The sequence below is a fragment of the Belonocnema kinseyi genome, chromosome 9, assembly GCF_010883055.1.
Source record: "Belonocnema kinseyi isolate 2016_QV_RU_SX_M_011 chromosome 9, B_treatae_v1, whole genome shotgun sequence".
Classification (NCBI taxonomy): Eukaryota; Metazoa; Arthropoda; class Insecta; order Hymenoptera; family Cynipidae; genus Belonocnema; species Belonocnema kinseyi.
The window spans coordinates 82,104,403-82,122,023 of record NC_046665.1 but is presented as its reverse complement, the minus strand read 5'-3'; the positions used below and the strand labels follow the sequence as shown (position 1 = coordinate 82,122,023).

Here is a 17,621-nt window from a genome sequence, read left to right as displayed (position 1 = left end):
CATGTTTTAGCATGTTTTAGTACATTTTGGTAGCATGTTTAAATATTTTTAGTTGAAAAGTCGTCGGTGGAAACTTCACATAAATATTTATTTTAAACGATATTCAGAAGTTTAGAAAAAATTTTTAAAATAATTCAAAAGTTGAAAAAATTCCAAATAATTAAAATAAAATTATATTCGAAAATTTCATTAAGATTTCTATAAAATCTAGCATTATTCTAAGAGCATATAATTACAATTAATAAATTGTTCAACAAATTATGTTTGTTAACTTGATTTAATTATAACTTATAAGAATTTCTAGTGGGAAAGATTATAAAATACTCCGTTTTCCTAGCATTATTATGAAAGAATATTATTAGAGTTTTTGATAACTATTTGTAACTATTTGATTGAAAATTGAATTATTTTAAATAAAGCTTATCTTTTGAATAAAAATGCAAATAACTGTTTAGTTGAAGATTAAACTGCTTTCAGTGAGGATTTAATTTTTTTATTGAAAATTGATTCTGTTTTATTCTATGCAGCTGCATTTCATTTCAATTGTTTTGATTTGAGCGCGCTTGACTTCCAAACTGGAAGTCAAACTAACCAGAGATCAATTTTATTGGCGGAAGATCTCGCAATTATATTACTGTACTTCAATAGCTCGGGTATACCTGCCTTCCCATCCAGTCTAGTCTACAACTTTTCGAATACCTGTTTGTCTTCTTCGCTCTCTTTCACCTACCCTTGCCAGCGCGAGGTACTTTGTACTAGTGAGAAATAAAGTACGAAATATTAAAACTGTTTAATTTTGCAATTAGTAACTTAATAATATTAAATGTATTTAAAATTCAAATTTCTTGACAATTCTAACAATATGTCACTTGTGTTAATAAGTTCAAAATGATATTACTTTGAATTTAAATTAAATTATTTTTAATTTCTATTAATTTATTCTGAATTTGTTCCATTTCACCCGGACTTCTAATAAAAATTTTTTATTTAATTGTCATAATTTAATTTTTTTAAATTATACTCTTTTGCTTATTTTTCTGGTTTAATTGTTCACTTTTTCATATTTTTCAATTCAATTATGATTTGTTAGTAATATTTTAATTATCACGTTTTTTGAACTCATTTTCAAATAAATGCATTAAATCATTTAATTTTTACATCGACAATTCATTTCCCAAATTTATGGGTAAGAAACATGTAAGATTTATTATTTGCATGATGATTCTGATGGAAACGCAAGATATATCATGTAAAATTTTATTTATTCAAGTCAGATGTATACAGCAGGATTCAAATTATGTTCTACTTCAGCAAATGTAAATAAATGAAAAATTTTCTACATAATCAGTGGATTATTTAAATTGAAATAAGTATTTTTTAAAACTAGATTCTGAGGATCAAAATAACTTACTATGATAATATGATCCTTAATGACCAATTAAGAGCCCTTCATAAACTCCTATTGCTAACATAAACTAGCTTCATGTAAATTCAGCGTGCAAGCAATTTTTTCATTAAAAAGGGTTGAGCCCAAAATTTGGGACTTAGGGTTCTTTTCAGCCCTTAATGATTCCTTTATTTTGGTTTGATTCCGGGATTGATTACCGCACTGGTTTCGAAGTTACAGGTGTTACGGTGCGGTGCAAGCTTCACATGTGAAACCAGAGCGCACATCGTTTTAAAAAACCAAAAGGACTGCGTGAATGGGCCTGGTGGGAATTTGCAGCCCTAAATGAGCACTGAATACACAAGAAAAATGCGAATCAGATTAAATCAATAGTTTTAAAGATACAAGTTTTGGGGTGCTAGCTTCATGTGAAGCCAGTGCACCCCCCGTTTTTGATAAAAAATTGCAGAGCCCAAAAGTTAGAACTTACGGCTCTGAAAAGCCCTAATTTTCAATTTAATATTCATAAAAGGCCGTGCTAGCTTCAGATAAGTAGCCTGGGGTTCGCTCTTTACAGTGGCGAGGCCAGCACACGAATGTGAATATTCAAACTTCGATATCTTGGAAACTAAGGCCCATTGGATCGAAGGAAAAAATAAGCACCAAATGGATGTTGATGTACTTCCACGGCGTAAAGCCCCATTCGAATCGGCAATGTACTTTTCGCGACCTCGCTCTATGGGTAAGAAAGTACACTAGAAGTCCACGGTGATGGCTTTGCTGTATTGTTATAAACGAATCTGATAAACAAAAAAACATATAATATGGAACTTATACAGAATGACCAGAAACTGACAAAATAGCGGCTGTTTTTTCTAAAGTACTTGTAAGTGGATTTTCTGAAGAACCTCACTTTAAACTTTTTTTGCAGAAATAGATGGTAATATGCACTAAAGTTTCCTGAGTTTTGTTCTTGGAAAACCACTGCTTCCGATTAAAACAAAGTTTTTGGAAAAATCAAATATTTTCATTTTTCTCGGTAATAACGAGGAGTAAAAGCAAATATTTAGTTGAAAGTTTATATATTTAGATAATTTATATAAAAAATACACCATGTTCACTTGTGATATCTTGCATTATTTGAAATAAAATAAAAATTTTATTAAAAAAATGTCCTCGCCTCACAAACGCTTAAGCCCTCATAAAACTGATAGGATGTATTTTTTATAAGAAAATAATTATAACAAAATAAATAAAATAAACAAAATAAAAAATAAAAAAAAATAAAAAAATTTTTTGTAAGAAAATACCTCCTTTCTTTCTGCACCTTTTTTTTATTCAATAAATTTGAGAAGTTTCCTCTGATATTAAAGTGGACCATATCAGTTTTGTACTAATTACTAATTATTAATTACATTTAAAAAAATTTTAATGTGTAAACTCTTATTTGAGTTTTTTTATCTTTCTTTATTTCTGATAATAATAAAAAACTTCAATTCTTCAAAAATAATTTTTTTCAATCAGAAGCAGGGACATAATAATAACGGAACCTATCATATGCGTAGTATACATTACTATATATTTCTAAAAAAACGTAGAAATGTGATTTTTAAAAAAATCACTTGCAAGACACTTAGAACAACAGACACCATTTTGTCATTTTTCCCAAATTAAAATTTTTTTCTTGCAAGAATTTAAAGGGCAAGTATTCCAACATCGAATAAGTAATAAAAATTTACGATCAATATGCCCCTTCGAAAAAAACTGCATTAAAAAAATGTTTGCTTATTTTCCTACTATAAAATTATATATCAAATAAGAAAATATTATGAAACAATGACCTGTTTTTTTCTTTCTTCTTTTTTTAGAAATTTTTTGTTTAATAAAACTAGCTGCGAATAACTATATGATGTAATTAAGATGTAAAGATTGATTCTGTATTAATTATTTTTATTAAATCCAAGGTTAATAATTATTATTTAAATTTATATGCAAAAGCATTTCAAAATGGCTAGAAAAGTTTAATTTTGGGTCGGAATAACTGAACAAACAGCAAGTCACATTGCTGCTTGTCAGATTGCGGTGAATCACAATTGTATCTATTTCTCATCACACAGTCATTCATAAATGGATGTTTACGGGTAAATTAGACTATTTGTCGCACTTTTAGCTATGTGTAAGCTCCTTGCGGTTCTTTTTCAATTTACTACAATTAAAGATTTTTTTTATTGGTCGCTTGTGAAGTTAGATTTCGAAAGTCATTATTGTGGTGTGTGGTGTGCGAATAATGAATCTGCTTTGCAGAAATAAGCGATTTTAATTATGTATGATCATAAAGAAAAAGAATTCATGTCCATGCTAAATCCTTTTATTTATTACAATATTTTAGCATTGTTAATTAGTTTATGATTTTGATATATCTTGACATACATCCGCATTATGTTGACCTATGCTATTCTGGACGACGAAACGCATGAATCCATTTACCAGTTGGGGTCCCAGGAGGTTGAGAATAATGTCCGATAGATTCTCCTCCAGGGCTCCTTACGAAATCGCCATCTTTAATATCAAGTTTGATTCGCTTACCTGTTGGTGTATAAAATATACAGTCAATGATTTATTTAAAGATCAACAAAAATCATTAACTTAGAGCTATTATGTAATTTATACTAAACTATGTGTCTACTAATACTAATTGTCTAAGAAATTAGATTTGGATTTTTTTCGCAATAACAAAATTTTTTTCTCATTTAAGAAGAATTGAAAACATTTTTCTTATCACAAAAATGTTGTCTATATAATAATAATTTGAGCAAGGTCGGCTAACATTTATATGTCCCTCTATAGCCACTTCATTTAGAGTAAAAAATATTTTATAAAATACTCCAGTGAGGAATTCAGAGAAATGATTCTGTGGTCAGGGACATCTAAATGATACACTTTTTCTCCAATTGAAAAGATGAGAATCATCTTTCGAATTTGGACCCCAAAGAAACAATTTGTAATAAGGAAGGCCACTATAGACGTTTAAGGCGAAAGTCTCTAATATTCACAGAAAAAACTAAAGTTAAATTTTGTTGCATGTAAAATTTTCCGATGTTAAAGTTTATGTGTCATTTGTCGAAAGTTTATCATACGATGCAATAAAAGCTGTCGTCTTCTATGTTCTTAACCGCAATAAGAAAACAGCAAAATATAAATGTATTTGAGCTGTAAATTCAGGAAAGTAAATTTAAAACAACTTTTCTTTCACTTAATTATTATTTAAAAAATAATTACACTTATCGGGAACGAATTCAAATGTATTTTTCGTGAATTAAGATTAAGAACTTGACACAACAACTATCTTAGGTTTTCGAACAAAAAAAATAGGAATCGATTTTATTTTAAGGTTAAAGCATCAATAGAATTTATAATACGCTAAATAAGTTTTATCTTGAATTTATTTCAGAATCAAATTCAGTTTAAATATTAATAATTAGAAATCAATCCTAATATAAAAGTATATTTCAAAGTTAAGTTTAAAGAATAGTTCTACGAATAAAATGTCAGGACGGAGTTTCTTATCTCACAACTTGTAAACTATGGTTAAGATCATAGTGAATATGGTGAATTTTCAGCTGGGTGTCAAATAATTAATTTTCAGGCACGAAAAATATATTTTTATTTGTACGCGATATGTGCAATTATTTAAAAAATAAAATTTTAATAATTGGAACGTTTTTAAGACTCTCATTCCTAATTTCTAGATCGATTTTATGCATAGTCAACTACATAGCAGACGACGGGTCTTCACTGAAAAATTATTCCGAGACAGTTTAAAAACTCAAAATTATCTCATTTTCATGTAATGTTTATGCGATAAGGCTTGTTTTATATTGTGTTTTATATGTTAAATTACCTTCTTGTTCAAATGGGATTTTTTCATAAAACTCGCCTCCAATGTATATTCCTTTTTGAATTATATTACGCCAAAGTATATAACCATCCGAAAACTCAACTGGCACTGATGATTGTGAAGGTAGCGATTGTTGACGTTGCAGGTTTTGTGTTGGAGTTAGTGCATGATAAGGTTGTTGATGCAGGTTTAGTGAAGGAGTATGCCAAAAAGAAGGTTGTGGATTTGGCAGGTTTGTTGTATGAAGATGCCAATAATTATTTTGTGGGTATTGCTGGTTTTGTGATGAAGATTGCTCATTATGAGTTTGTTGATGTTGCAGGTTTTGTTGTATAGGAAACCCATAAAGAGCTTCATGATGTTGCAGGTTTTGTGGTGAACGTAGCCCATAATTAGGTTGTTGATGCAGGTTTTGTATTTGAGGCTGCCAAAGAGAAGGTACCTGCTGTTGAGGTCGCGGTTGTTGAGCTGGTGGTTGAGGTCGCGGTGGTGGATCGAGATCGTGAAGTTGAGGGTGGTAGATTTGACGTTTGTTGAAGTCCCGGTGATGCTTCGGTAAGAAAATTATGATTAATTATTAACTTACAGACTATTTAACTAAAATAATAATTGTCCAAGTTATAAGATTTGGATTTTTATTTTGAATCCGAAAAATTTTTTATTAGTTCAAAGGAACTATATATGTGTACTAAGAATTTGTGTAGTATCACTTAGTAGTAACTTGTTTCTCTATGGGTTCTCAGCATCGAGTAAACCAAATATTTCATAAAACAGCCGAGGGATGAAATCAAAAGATGATGTTCATCCGCCCATAAAACACTCTGCATGAAGAAAAATGGATGTTTAGTATAAGAATACGTAATGTACCCCTTAAGATGGCGATATTAGTATTCTCTTGTGTAACACGATCTGCGAATGCCCTCTGATAACAAGTTAAATATTTAGATATTCTAGTTTCATATCTCAAATAGTGAAACCAAATGTATAATTTCATTTGAATTTAACATATTAGCAAAATAGGTGCTAATATCTATTTGTGACACTACCTGATCTTTTAATATCTAGGTTTAACATATATTTGCACCGTGCAAAATTAAGGATAAATATAGACATTCCAGAAAGAATTATTTGATATTTGTTTTCAATTATATTTCAGTTTTTAAATTACCTGGCTGAGGATTCCTGTTGATTGGTTCAATTGTTCCATTTGCATAGCATAATGCAACAGCCTTGTTATTCTTGTCGAATAAGAATCGAGCTAGTGGCGGCTTTACATCTCTGTCACTTGGATCCGCTGGACTTGATTCTGGAAGAAAAAATATAGGGATTTTTTCATTAAAGAAATTTTTCAGGAAACCCAAAAAAGTGTTATTTGTTCGAAATAAAAATTTTGAACTATTTTTTTGTCGACAGAATATTTGTATTTATGTGTCGAAAAAGTTTCAGTTCAAGTTGTAAGAAAATGTAACTTTTAATACAATTCTTTCGCCTCCAAATGTTAGATTTACATTTGAACCTTTATATTTTAGAGAATATAATAAGGTCTGGATTTGAAATGGTTTTTTTAACGAACTATAACAAATAACTTTATTACAATTAATAAGACACTTTATCCGGTAGATACATACTTATTGCGCAGCAGTTTTATGAACTATGCACAATGATAGTAACATATATGTTTCAAATGTTTCAACGTGAAATGCGAATGTAAATTAAATAAATATATGATTTACGAAAACATAATTTTTGAATATATAATTAATTTGGTGTTATAATATTTTTGACTTACGAACATAATTAAGAAATGTTAAAAGAGTAAAGAAAAGTGTAAGAACAACAATTCTCATGTTGCTCGAGACCGAGAACGTATTTTCAAAAAATGTCTTCAACTGTAACTGATAAGGTGTTCAGTATGTTCTACTTATATATATATACTATTTATTATCTGATTATTGAAAAGTCAATAAAACGTTGAGAATAACAAAGCTTTTTTATATTTTTGAATTTATAATGGTACATATCTACATTTTCCACACATTAAAAAGAGGAAAAAAACATTGTATTATAGCCAAGGTTGTTAGTCTATCGTTGATCATAAATCAAATTTAAATATGCGCCTTTGATATGAGAAAAATTATTATATAATCGCGGCACTATTCTACTTTCGAATCGTACGATCTCATCTGCCCTTCCTTTCATTTTTCTCTTCAAAAAATACATACGTGATACATTGATCTACCCTGTTTTTTCAGAAGATTCCTGTAACAATTTAATAAATAAGGTACTTAATACCGAATCCACAAAAATCAAACATTAATCTCATCGAATTTTTTTAATTCAGACAGCTTGCTACACATAGAGTTAGTAAAAAATATCTTACATTTTGATAGATTTTTTATAATTATATGTGAAGAAGTACAATTTTTTCATAACTGTTTAAATTATTTTTATAATAAAATAACAATAAAACTTTAAATTACAATTACACGAATAATTAAGTGTTTTTCTTTCCTTTTTATTAATGAAAAGACGAGAAATTATATATTTTTTTTACAATATCTGTAGGACCAAATTGGTGAATTATCTAACCTAATTATTTTCATATTTATTCATTGAAATTTTCCGAGTTTAATTTTGAAATTTTTTGTCGACACTTAAGCGAATGTAATTTTTCTATTCTTATCCTTCAAAAATTATGATTTAGATATGTACACTTATAAGGTTAATTGAGATAGATGGGATTTAAATGGAAGTAAATAACCTCGATTATTTTAACATTTCAATCCGAATTCAATTTTTAAATTTTCGATCGCAGTGCTTCCGCGGAATAGAGAGACAGTTAAAAGAAAAACTCGTATACCTAGAAGTTCATGGATTCAAAATATGTGTTGATACGTTATTTCAGCCGAGGCTTCAATTATAATAATATACATTTATGGGAATGATATAAAATTTCAGGGATAAACGCGAGTGCGAAGCATGAGATGCGTGATGAAAATATGTTTGTTAAAGCTGAAGGAGCTTTAAGAAAAGAGAATTCACAATCACCCAATTACTGTTGTCGTTGCTTTCTCCTTTAGTTTAAAAAGTCTATGAACAAACATCGAGCGCGTAGCGCAAGGTAAATACATTATCGAGCGCGAACCCCGAGGGAAATATATTATTGAGCGCGAAGCGCAAGGGAAATATATTATCGAGCGCGAACCGCGAGAACCAACAGTCGCGCGTCCTAGGCGTGCTCAAACTTGCGAGCTGCCCGCTCAATGCGCGTTGAGCTTGTCCCCACGAATCAAACAGATTTTTTTTCCAATATTAGATTTTTTCAGTGAAGCAGGTAATATCTGCCATAGATGTTGTGCTTAAAAACAATAAAGGACTAAATTAAGCATTTTAATGTTTAATTTCGATTTTGTCACTAAATTGCAGCTAACGATGTCAATAGCCCTTTTCATTTTTTTCAAACGAACAAAATGTATGGTTAAAAAACACTCGGATAAAGAATTCGATTTATTATTGCACTAGAATCAAAATTGCAAAAATTACAATTGAGAAATATTAACAAACCGTGATTTCGGTAAAGAGATACACGTAAGCGCACGTAAGGCAATTCGAACTTTTAATAAAGTGTCCATAATAGAAGAATTTGAGCTATTCATTATATTAGTGCTACATTGTTTCTTAGTGTTTGACTTTCCGTCAATGATCACACTCAACATCATTCTCATTACATGGTATGCCAACTGAAGGAAGGCGCGAAACGTATATGTATATATGTATAACGTACTAAATATCATATAATAATACATTTCGTTTCGCTTTAGTGGAGCTCTTATTACAATATATGGATTGTAATAGGAGCTCCGCCGTTTAATTCGAAATTACTACGTTGAGGTTGAATTTTCTGTAGACCCTTTAATGAGAGAAAAATAAAGTCGTTAATTAATTAAAAGATTAAAAAAATCATTAACTTTGAAGTGTTGTGTGAATTGTAATAAACTCAGAGCCTACCACTAATTAACATTAACATGCCCTTCACATATAATTTGCTTTTAGTAAAAATTATTTAACTAAGAATTATTATTCGAATTTGCATGTTGGAGTATGTGTGGAATGAGGGAGGGGGCGGTTACGTATAAATTGCCTCTTATCATAGATAAACATCATTTTTAAAATGACGGCATAGAGTTGAGACAATGAAGGTTTGAGTAAAGCAAGGTTTTACTGATAAATAATCAGCAAACATTACCTACTTATTAGCGACATTAGAAACGAATTTTTCACGGTTTTGTATCATTTCAGGGGCGAATCTGGATGAGGAATTGGGTCATCAAAAAAATCGTTAAACAATTTTTATTTATTTATTTATTATGAATAAATACTCTAATATATTATTCAATACCCAGTGGGCACAAAGTTTGACGACGTTTTTACCACATCGTTACGAAATCTTTACGACAACTTAACGACATCCTATGTCCATGTCGTTAAGGTGTCTTTACGATATCGTAAATCAGTCGTATGATCTGATGATGTCTTTACGATATCGCACAGACATGGAAACGAAGTAGACATAGGATGTCGTAAAGATGTCGTAACGATGTCGTAGAGACGTCGCCAAATTTTGTACCCACTGGGTATTGATTTTAAATACATTTTTCAGTTTGAAAAAAAAGTTAATGCATTTAGTCAATAATTATTATTAATCATTTGTAAACTTCCATCAATCTTTCTGTAAAAAGATCTTATTTTAAACATGAAATTGTATGCTCATTGTTAATGTTGCAGATATCTGAAGAAGTTTGTGTATTATTGGATAGGCATCCTTATCAAACTTTTCCAAAGCTTCAATGGCAGCACAGAAAAAACTGAAGTTAAATTTTATTGCATGTAAAATTTCCCGTTTTTAAAGTTTATATGCTATTTGGCGAAACTTTATCCTACGGTGGAATGAAAGCTGTCGTCTGCTACGGCGTCCTTAGCAGCAATGGGAAAACGGCAAAGTATAAGCGACTTCGAGCTATAAATCGGGACACCAGATTTAAAACAACGCAGAAAAAAAAGTTAAAATTTTTTGTAGATAAGACTTGCAAAGGGAAAAATTTAAACATATTTCGGCGAAACTTTCACCGAGGTTAGTAGAATAATTCTGATCTCGTCGACTGCGTCACGCTGAAGTCGGGACATTTCGGTAAAACACGTAAAATCAGCAACAGAAAACACGAAATAGAAATTGTGCTCACTGATTTATCCCCTCCGAAATGTATTAGACTATTGTAAAGGAGTTAGAACTTATTAATTGCCGTTTAGCAAAAAGCGCAAAAAGCAACTGACAGATGGGAATTCCCAGTTCTCTCAAATTTATAGAAGTTAAACGACAATAGATAGCACTGGCGTCGTGATTCTCGCTATATCTAGAATAAAAGTGGAGCAATTATAAGGCGAAAGATTATCCAGGTGAGGTTAAAATACGAAAATTATCTTTGATTCATGTAAAGTTTATCAAGCATGGTTAATTGTTGTCGCGGTGAATCTTTCATCTGGAATCGATGTAAACTTTATCGTTCGTTTGTTTGTGAGTGCTAGGAATAGTTGAATGATGACCCCAAGTTTTCTTCGACAAAAAGTATTCATTCTGCAGTAGAATGATTCCCTTTGATTTCCTTGCATTGAGCAATCTATGAGTAGCATCAGATTTCGAAATACTGATTAGCCAGACTAATAGCAGGTTGAAAGCATCGAATGTATCGGAATTGAATCGTAAGTTTAAGTCTGCGAGCACATTATCCAACAGAGGAATAAAAATAGAGAGTCGGTAATGATTCTCCCTCGTTTTTATTTCGTAATTTGCACGATGCGCCTGTCGGTCGATCAAGCAGTTTATTGCTACCAGAAATTCAATATAACAGAGGGACGTTAGTAACGTGTTGTCTTTGCTAGCTGTTAAAATATCGTGCGATGTATAGATTTCCTCTAACGAGTCTAACATTTTTCGAATCTCCGTAAAGAACTGGTTGACACCATCATATCTTTCTATCCACCTGGTCTTACAGAATGCCGAAATTTGATGTCCAAGATGATGTATCAGTACATTATCACGCTTAGATGATGCTTTAAAGAAAGAAATCACTACTTCTTTCATGACACTCGTGCTGTTTCTCGCTGGAGTGACTTGTGAGGACTTGGACTGTGATAAATTGAAGGCATGGTTTTTGCACGAACATTTTATTGTGTCGGTACATTCTTTTTTACCTCAGCTACAGCTTCCTAGTGCTAGGAAAACATTGCTGGAATACCACCTGTTTCAGTTCCAACGCAGCGGTTTAAGGGTAGATTCAATTTTTTCAATTATCTTAGAACTATTTGCTCAAGAGCCTTTTCTGTTAATGAATACTACTTTCCTCCTTCAGCTAATGCCGTTTTTGTTATTTGAGCATCTTCTTAAACAGAAATAATTCCTTCATTCGAATTAATCGTAGCACTTCTGAGATCATAAAATTCACCAATGAGGCCCATACTTTCGTCGCCTATTTGATTTTATTTGATATTTATTAGCGGTAAACACCTTTTGTACATAAACTTAATTTTAATATAATATACCTCATAGTACCTTAATTTTCTAATCTGGTACAGGTAATTAATTAAATTAATATTGATAACATATTTCTTATTGTCTAGTTTCTAATATTTAGTTTACATAATAAATTATTTGATATATTCCTAAAATTGGTTTAGAGACTGCGCGGAATATATCAACATCGTATGACAAGTTATGAATTTTGTTGTAATCTCTACATATTTTAGATAAGATTACATAGTAACCATAATCTGCTTTATGATCCGGTATTATGAATAATTTCAGCTTACGTGTAAGTTTAGGTGTAGCTCTAAATTTTGCAAATTCCAGAAATTCCTGACAGTCAATTAATCCATCGAGTAATTCATAGAGGAATATTATCCCAGCGCGTGATTTTCGCTTCTTGAGAGAATCCATGCTTAGCACTTCAGCACTGTGTCTAAGTAACTTTCTTCCTTAGGAATTCTTATAATTTATACGTCATTACCATCAAGAATTTTTTTTAGCCGTTTCAATATTTTCTCTTTAAACTTCCTGATAGGGTTCCCATACGATTGATCCATACTGCAATATTGGTTGTATTAATTATTTAAACAAGTTGCGCATTGTGGATACATATTTAAAATCTTTCGATACACGTAATACAACACCTAGTATCCTGTTTTCCTTATTTACCACGTTTTATATATGCAAATAAAAGGTGAGCGCACTGAAAAATATGATTCCTGGATCTCTAAAGCCTGGTACTGACTGTAGGGGATTATCTTTAATATAATACTTAAAATTTATAGTAATAATTTTCCGCGTGAATATGATAGTAAAGCATTTCGATATATTAAATTGCGTGCTATTCATCTTACACCATGAGTTCAAACTATCTATATCCCGTTGAAGTAGTTGCGCATCATTTTCACTATCTGTTGCCACATATAGTTTGTGATCATCAGCATATAATAATTTCTTACCAAAGGAAAAATTCCGCCCAATATCATTCACAACAATGTTAAATAATATTGGTCCTAATTTTAATCCCTTTGGCACCCCTGAGACTGGCAAAAATCTTATTGATTCCTAATTCCTTAATTTTACATATTGAGATCTCTACTTCGGTAGGTTTCAATCTAATTTATTCAATTTTCTTGCACACCATATGTCTTAAGTTTACTTAACAGAGCAGCATAGTTCACTCTATCGACAGCTTTTGCGTAATCCATATAAATAGGATTTACTTGTTTACATGGTTCCATATAACAAATTATATATTGCCTATAGTTCACTAGATTTGCAATATTGGATCTTCCGTGAAAGAAACCATGCTGCTCTGCTATTTTTATAGTCTTAAAACATTCTCTGAGCTCATCTGCAATAAACCCATCTAGTACTTTTGCCACATTATTTTGAATGGAAATTGGTCTGTAATGTTTTACATTTTGGTTTGGTTCAGATTTATAAACTGGAGTAATTGCTGAAATTTTTCAGCATTCTGGAACTACTCCACTAGATAACGATTTGTTAAACAATAAAATCAACGGTTCGGTTAACACCGAGGTACATTCTTTTTATGAATCGAGGTGATAAATCATCTGGTTCTGCTCCCTTGTTACTATCAAGTTTCTGTATTCTATTATACACCTCTTTTGAAGTTTTATTCAACTGACTTAAACCATCGATTTGCTTATCATTAAGAGACGTATCAGGAAGTTTTTTATTGATATAAACATAACTAAAATAACTTGCAAACAACTCCACCGCCTCAACATCGTTATCTGTTTTCTTATCTTCGTAATTAATATTTTCAGGAATTATTGAGCTATTTTTTTCATGCATAAAACGCCAGAAATTTCCCGCATCTTTATCAATCCTTCTTTCTCTACATTATCAATACATGAATTATATAAAGATTTATTTAAAGCGTTACATCTGGTTCTTAATTACCTACATTTTTATAGTTTTGTAATGTACTGGTATTCTCAAATTTAACACGAGAAACGTTTTTCTGACTAATGAGTTTAATTAAATTTTTATCGAACCATCTTAGATAAGTTGATGAAAATATTTTTTACGGTGTACATATTTTTCGTGAAAAATTTCAAATGATAGAACAGATTTTCAACCAATATATCAACTTTTCGAGCTATAAATTCTTGATTTCAATTAATTTCAAATAAATATTTAGATATTTTGCAACAATTAGCTTTAGCGAAATTCCAGGAGTAATAGTCTTTAGATTTAACACAAAATTGACTCTGTATATAAATATTTATTTCCAATGGCGGATAATTTTTATCTTTATTTATCAGGTGGTCCACGGACACATTTATATCCATTGTAGAGATAGAAGAAAAAATTAAATCTAGATTGACTCTTTTTCATTTGTAATATAATTTTGTTGCTTTAAAAAAAGACGATTAAAATTATTGAGTAAAAGCTGGGATGATTCATACATTATCTTCGATTTTGACTTAAAACATCCATTTAGGTTTAAAGTTAAAGCATTGCTAATATCATTTTCCCAAGAGGATCCAGTTAAATTATAATCCCCCAATTAAATGATTTGTGCTTACGGAAGGGAAACAGATACTTTTAATACAGTTTATACAGTAATATAGCTTATTATCTACTTTAATTTTAACGTAAAGTTGCTCTAATTTCTTTTCTTTTAGTTGTATTATATTGCTATGAAGATTGCGCTTTACTGCAATCACAACACCTTCGCCCCTCTCAAAAATACTTGCACTAGTGACAATATCCTGCCTATAAATATTATATTCATGCATATTAATTTCTGCATCACTCATACCTTCATGGAGCCGTGTTTCGGTTAACACTATGATATCCTAAGAGACTGATGTTATTGACATGGAGTTTTGAAGCTCTCTTCAATTCGTTTAGATTTTTTATCCAAGTCTGTATATCTTGAATCTGTCCAGCGACGTACCTATGGCATCGAAAATATCTTTAAGTGAGGCCCTGTCATCTTCAAATCTCATACTTGGACAGGTAGCAATAGATTCCAATACCCCAAAGAAGATAACGTTTTTAATTCTAATCTGCCTTTCTCTAATTTCCGAAACAACGTCATCTGATTCTTGCGTTGTTGCCGTTTGCTTTCTCATTTTTCACTCGTCTACTGTACCTTCCAGCTCACTAACTCTTTGCTTTAGATCCAGCATGGTATTTTTTATACGAGGCAGTCACTTATAGACATCTTCTATTTTCCCTGACATGTTTTCAATTAATTACTTGTGCTCTTTGTTTTTCTCAGAATACTCTGCTTTCATACATTCCAGATTTCTATCTAATAATTTTTGGAGAAGAGTCTCCACATTTCAAATTTCCAATTGTTCCATTTGTATTTCATGAGTGTTTGACTTTGGATCAAAACATTTCGATGAGAACAATTGCTCATTCTTCGACATCATAGAAGAATGGAATTCAACGTAAATAATGTTATTCGAAAAGGTCGTTAAAGAAAACGAAAACAAATGCGTAAAGCACGAATCACTCTTATCTGATAATTAATAAGCCCAAAAATCTCGGGCTTACATCGGTTTTATACAAAACGCACTCAGAGAACCATTTCACTATGATTTTGTCGATGTTTCTCAGAAAGGTAGTATTTAAATTTGCTGCATTCAGTTTTCTCAATTTATTTCACTTTTATATAAACCTGTGGTTATCAGTATGCATCAGTCATATTTAGAAGCACGACCCGGCAACAATAGCATTTAATTTGAGTCTCGGAGACCAAAGCTAACTCACAAATCTATCAAAAATGTATTCTTACTGCGACACTCGACCGTTCGGATACGCCATGTTTCAAATCTAAAAATGATATATTTCTCGTTAATTATATTTCTCGTGAGTCATAAGAAAATCTCAATATAGGACTCATTGGCGATTTATAACTTATGTCAGTTTACCTTCGTGCGCTCACCACTGTCTGAAATAACGACGAGTTGAAAATTATCTGACGCGGAAATGAGGCATTTTTGATGGCGGTAAAGTTGTTTCAAACGTTTGAATGATGCTTCACCTCTGATTTATTGCGACACTCAGTAGACTTGTACTTTGAAGCAATATTTTGCTCAAGACAGTTGAAGCAAAGATTTTTATTTTTCATTATTTCTGGCGGACTTTGAACTGTCTTATGAGCATAATCTGGACACTTCGCAGCATAGTGATCTAAAGAGCAGATTGAAAATTTGTTGGAAAAAACTTTAGAAACATCTGAAGCCTTGTTAGAAACTTGGGTATTGGAGGAAATGTGAACTTTCGCTGGTTTCTGATGAGATTGAGGTACAGGACGCCGAGATTTCTCTACAGCTTGGAACATTCGTAATATCGTTGTTAAAAACTCATTCAACTGTTTCCATCTTGGAGGAGTCTTTGAAGATCCCAGATGATGTCACCATGTTTTTATGGAATCAGGATCTAAACGTTGAACCGTTATGAAAACTAGGATATCATCCCAAATGTCATCAGGCCGACTAAGTGTTTCCAAGGATCTGTAAATTTGGGTAATTGTAGTATAGAGATTTTCTATCTTCACTGAAGATTTATTTATCATTCTTTTAAATATCATTGAAGAATATACAGCGGACTCTACCAACAATGTTGGTATTGGAGTTTTTAGGAGATAGGAAGGATTCACCTTTAGGCTTTGTTTAAGATGTACTAACGAGTCAAAAAGTTTTTTGAATGGAAGCTCCTCGGAGGGAGAACCGTCAAAGGTTGGAAGATTCAAGTTAGGAAGGTGCGGCCCATAATTTATGATTGTTGGGAAACTAGCGGCTTGAGATTCGGCTAGGAATTACGGACATCGTCTGTTTTTCTGAACTCTTTTCAGTAGAGAACTCATTCTTTCAAGAGCTTCCAAACATACTTCTCGAGAAGCTTCGAATAAACTCTTTTTAAAATAGGACTTTTTTGGTAGACGCTCCAGATTAGATGCTTTTATCTATCTCATGGCGTTTTTTATCGCATCGTTATTTGCAGAGAATTTATTCCATACCTCATAAAGCGCGATCCGACAAGTCTCGATTCGGTGAGGAGAAACGTTTATGGCACCAACACTCATTAAGTTACTCATCGCACTCGCGAGAAACTGCATGTAAGGTGATTGATAATCTATGTGATTCTCAATGTGGTTCACTTTTATTTTGAAAATAATCACTTTATCTGGTGATCGAATGATAAAAAAATTTTAAACCATAATAGTTAAAACGGTCTTAATGGTCAAGATGAATCCACGCACAGAATCTCATATCAAGTCGCGCTTATTTTCTTTGGCACAACATCCCTTGTAATATTTCAAGATGAATAACGGTTTAAACACTTTTGAAAAATAAAATTATATTATGTTTGCAAGAAACAGAGAATGAAAGTCCCAACAATAAATGATATCCACAAGGTGCCTTGTAAACTAGCGGGTTTACATGAGCTTCAAGGGCGTGATTCTCACATACCTTATGGACGTGAATGAGTATCAACTCACTAAACTCAGAGAAAAATGGCAAGAATCGATGATGTTTTTAAAAGCGGTAACACATAACTCGTTGACGTTCTTAATATGATAACAAATGAATCGGTTCTTAAAAGTTATGGTTCTCATGTCAAACGTGGCTCTTGTAGGGGACTTTGCAGAGCCTATGATTGCATACTAGGCAGTCTGATAAGTCCCTGAAAAATGAAACACGTAGACGTTTTTTTGGCCAAAGTCGGTTTTATTTTTCAACATACTCTCCTTTTAGGTCGATACA

General features: G+C 31.6%; 2 protein-coding genes across 3 annotated transcripts in view; one reads left to right on the top strand and one right to left on the bottom strand.

The window, feature by feature from the left end:
- Positions 1-17,621, top strand: part of LOC117180832 (pikachurin) — a 421,131-nt gene that overhangs the window by 53,901 nt on the left and 349,609 nt on the right. The gene's annotated exons all lie outside the window — the stretch shown is intronic.
- LOC117180834 overlaps positions 5,572-17,621 on the bottom strand; it is a 44,994-nt gene continuing 32,944 nt past the window's right edge. Inside the window, exons 2-3 of one of the 2 annotated variants that reach the window (XM_033373362.1) lie at positions 6,454-6,591; positions 5,572-5,835 (exon numbers count right to left, since the gene is read on the bottom strand). In XM_033373362.1, coding sequence (XP_033229253.1) covers positions 5,678-5,835; positions 6,454-6,591 — 296 coding nt within the window. In that variant the 3' untranslated portion in view covers positions 5,572-5,677. Of the gene's footprint in view, positions 5,836-6,453; positions 6,592-17,621 lie in introns of those variants that run through there. The other variant, XR_004468058.1, reaches the window with a different exon arrangement.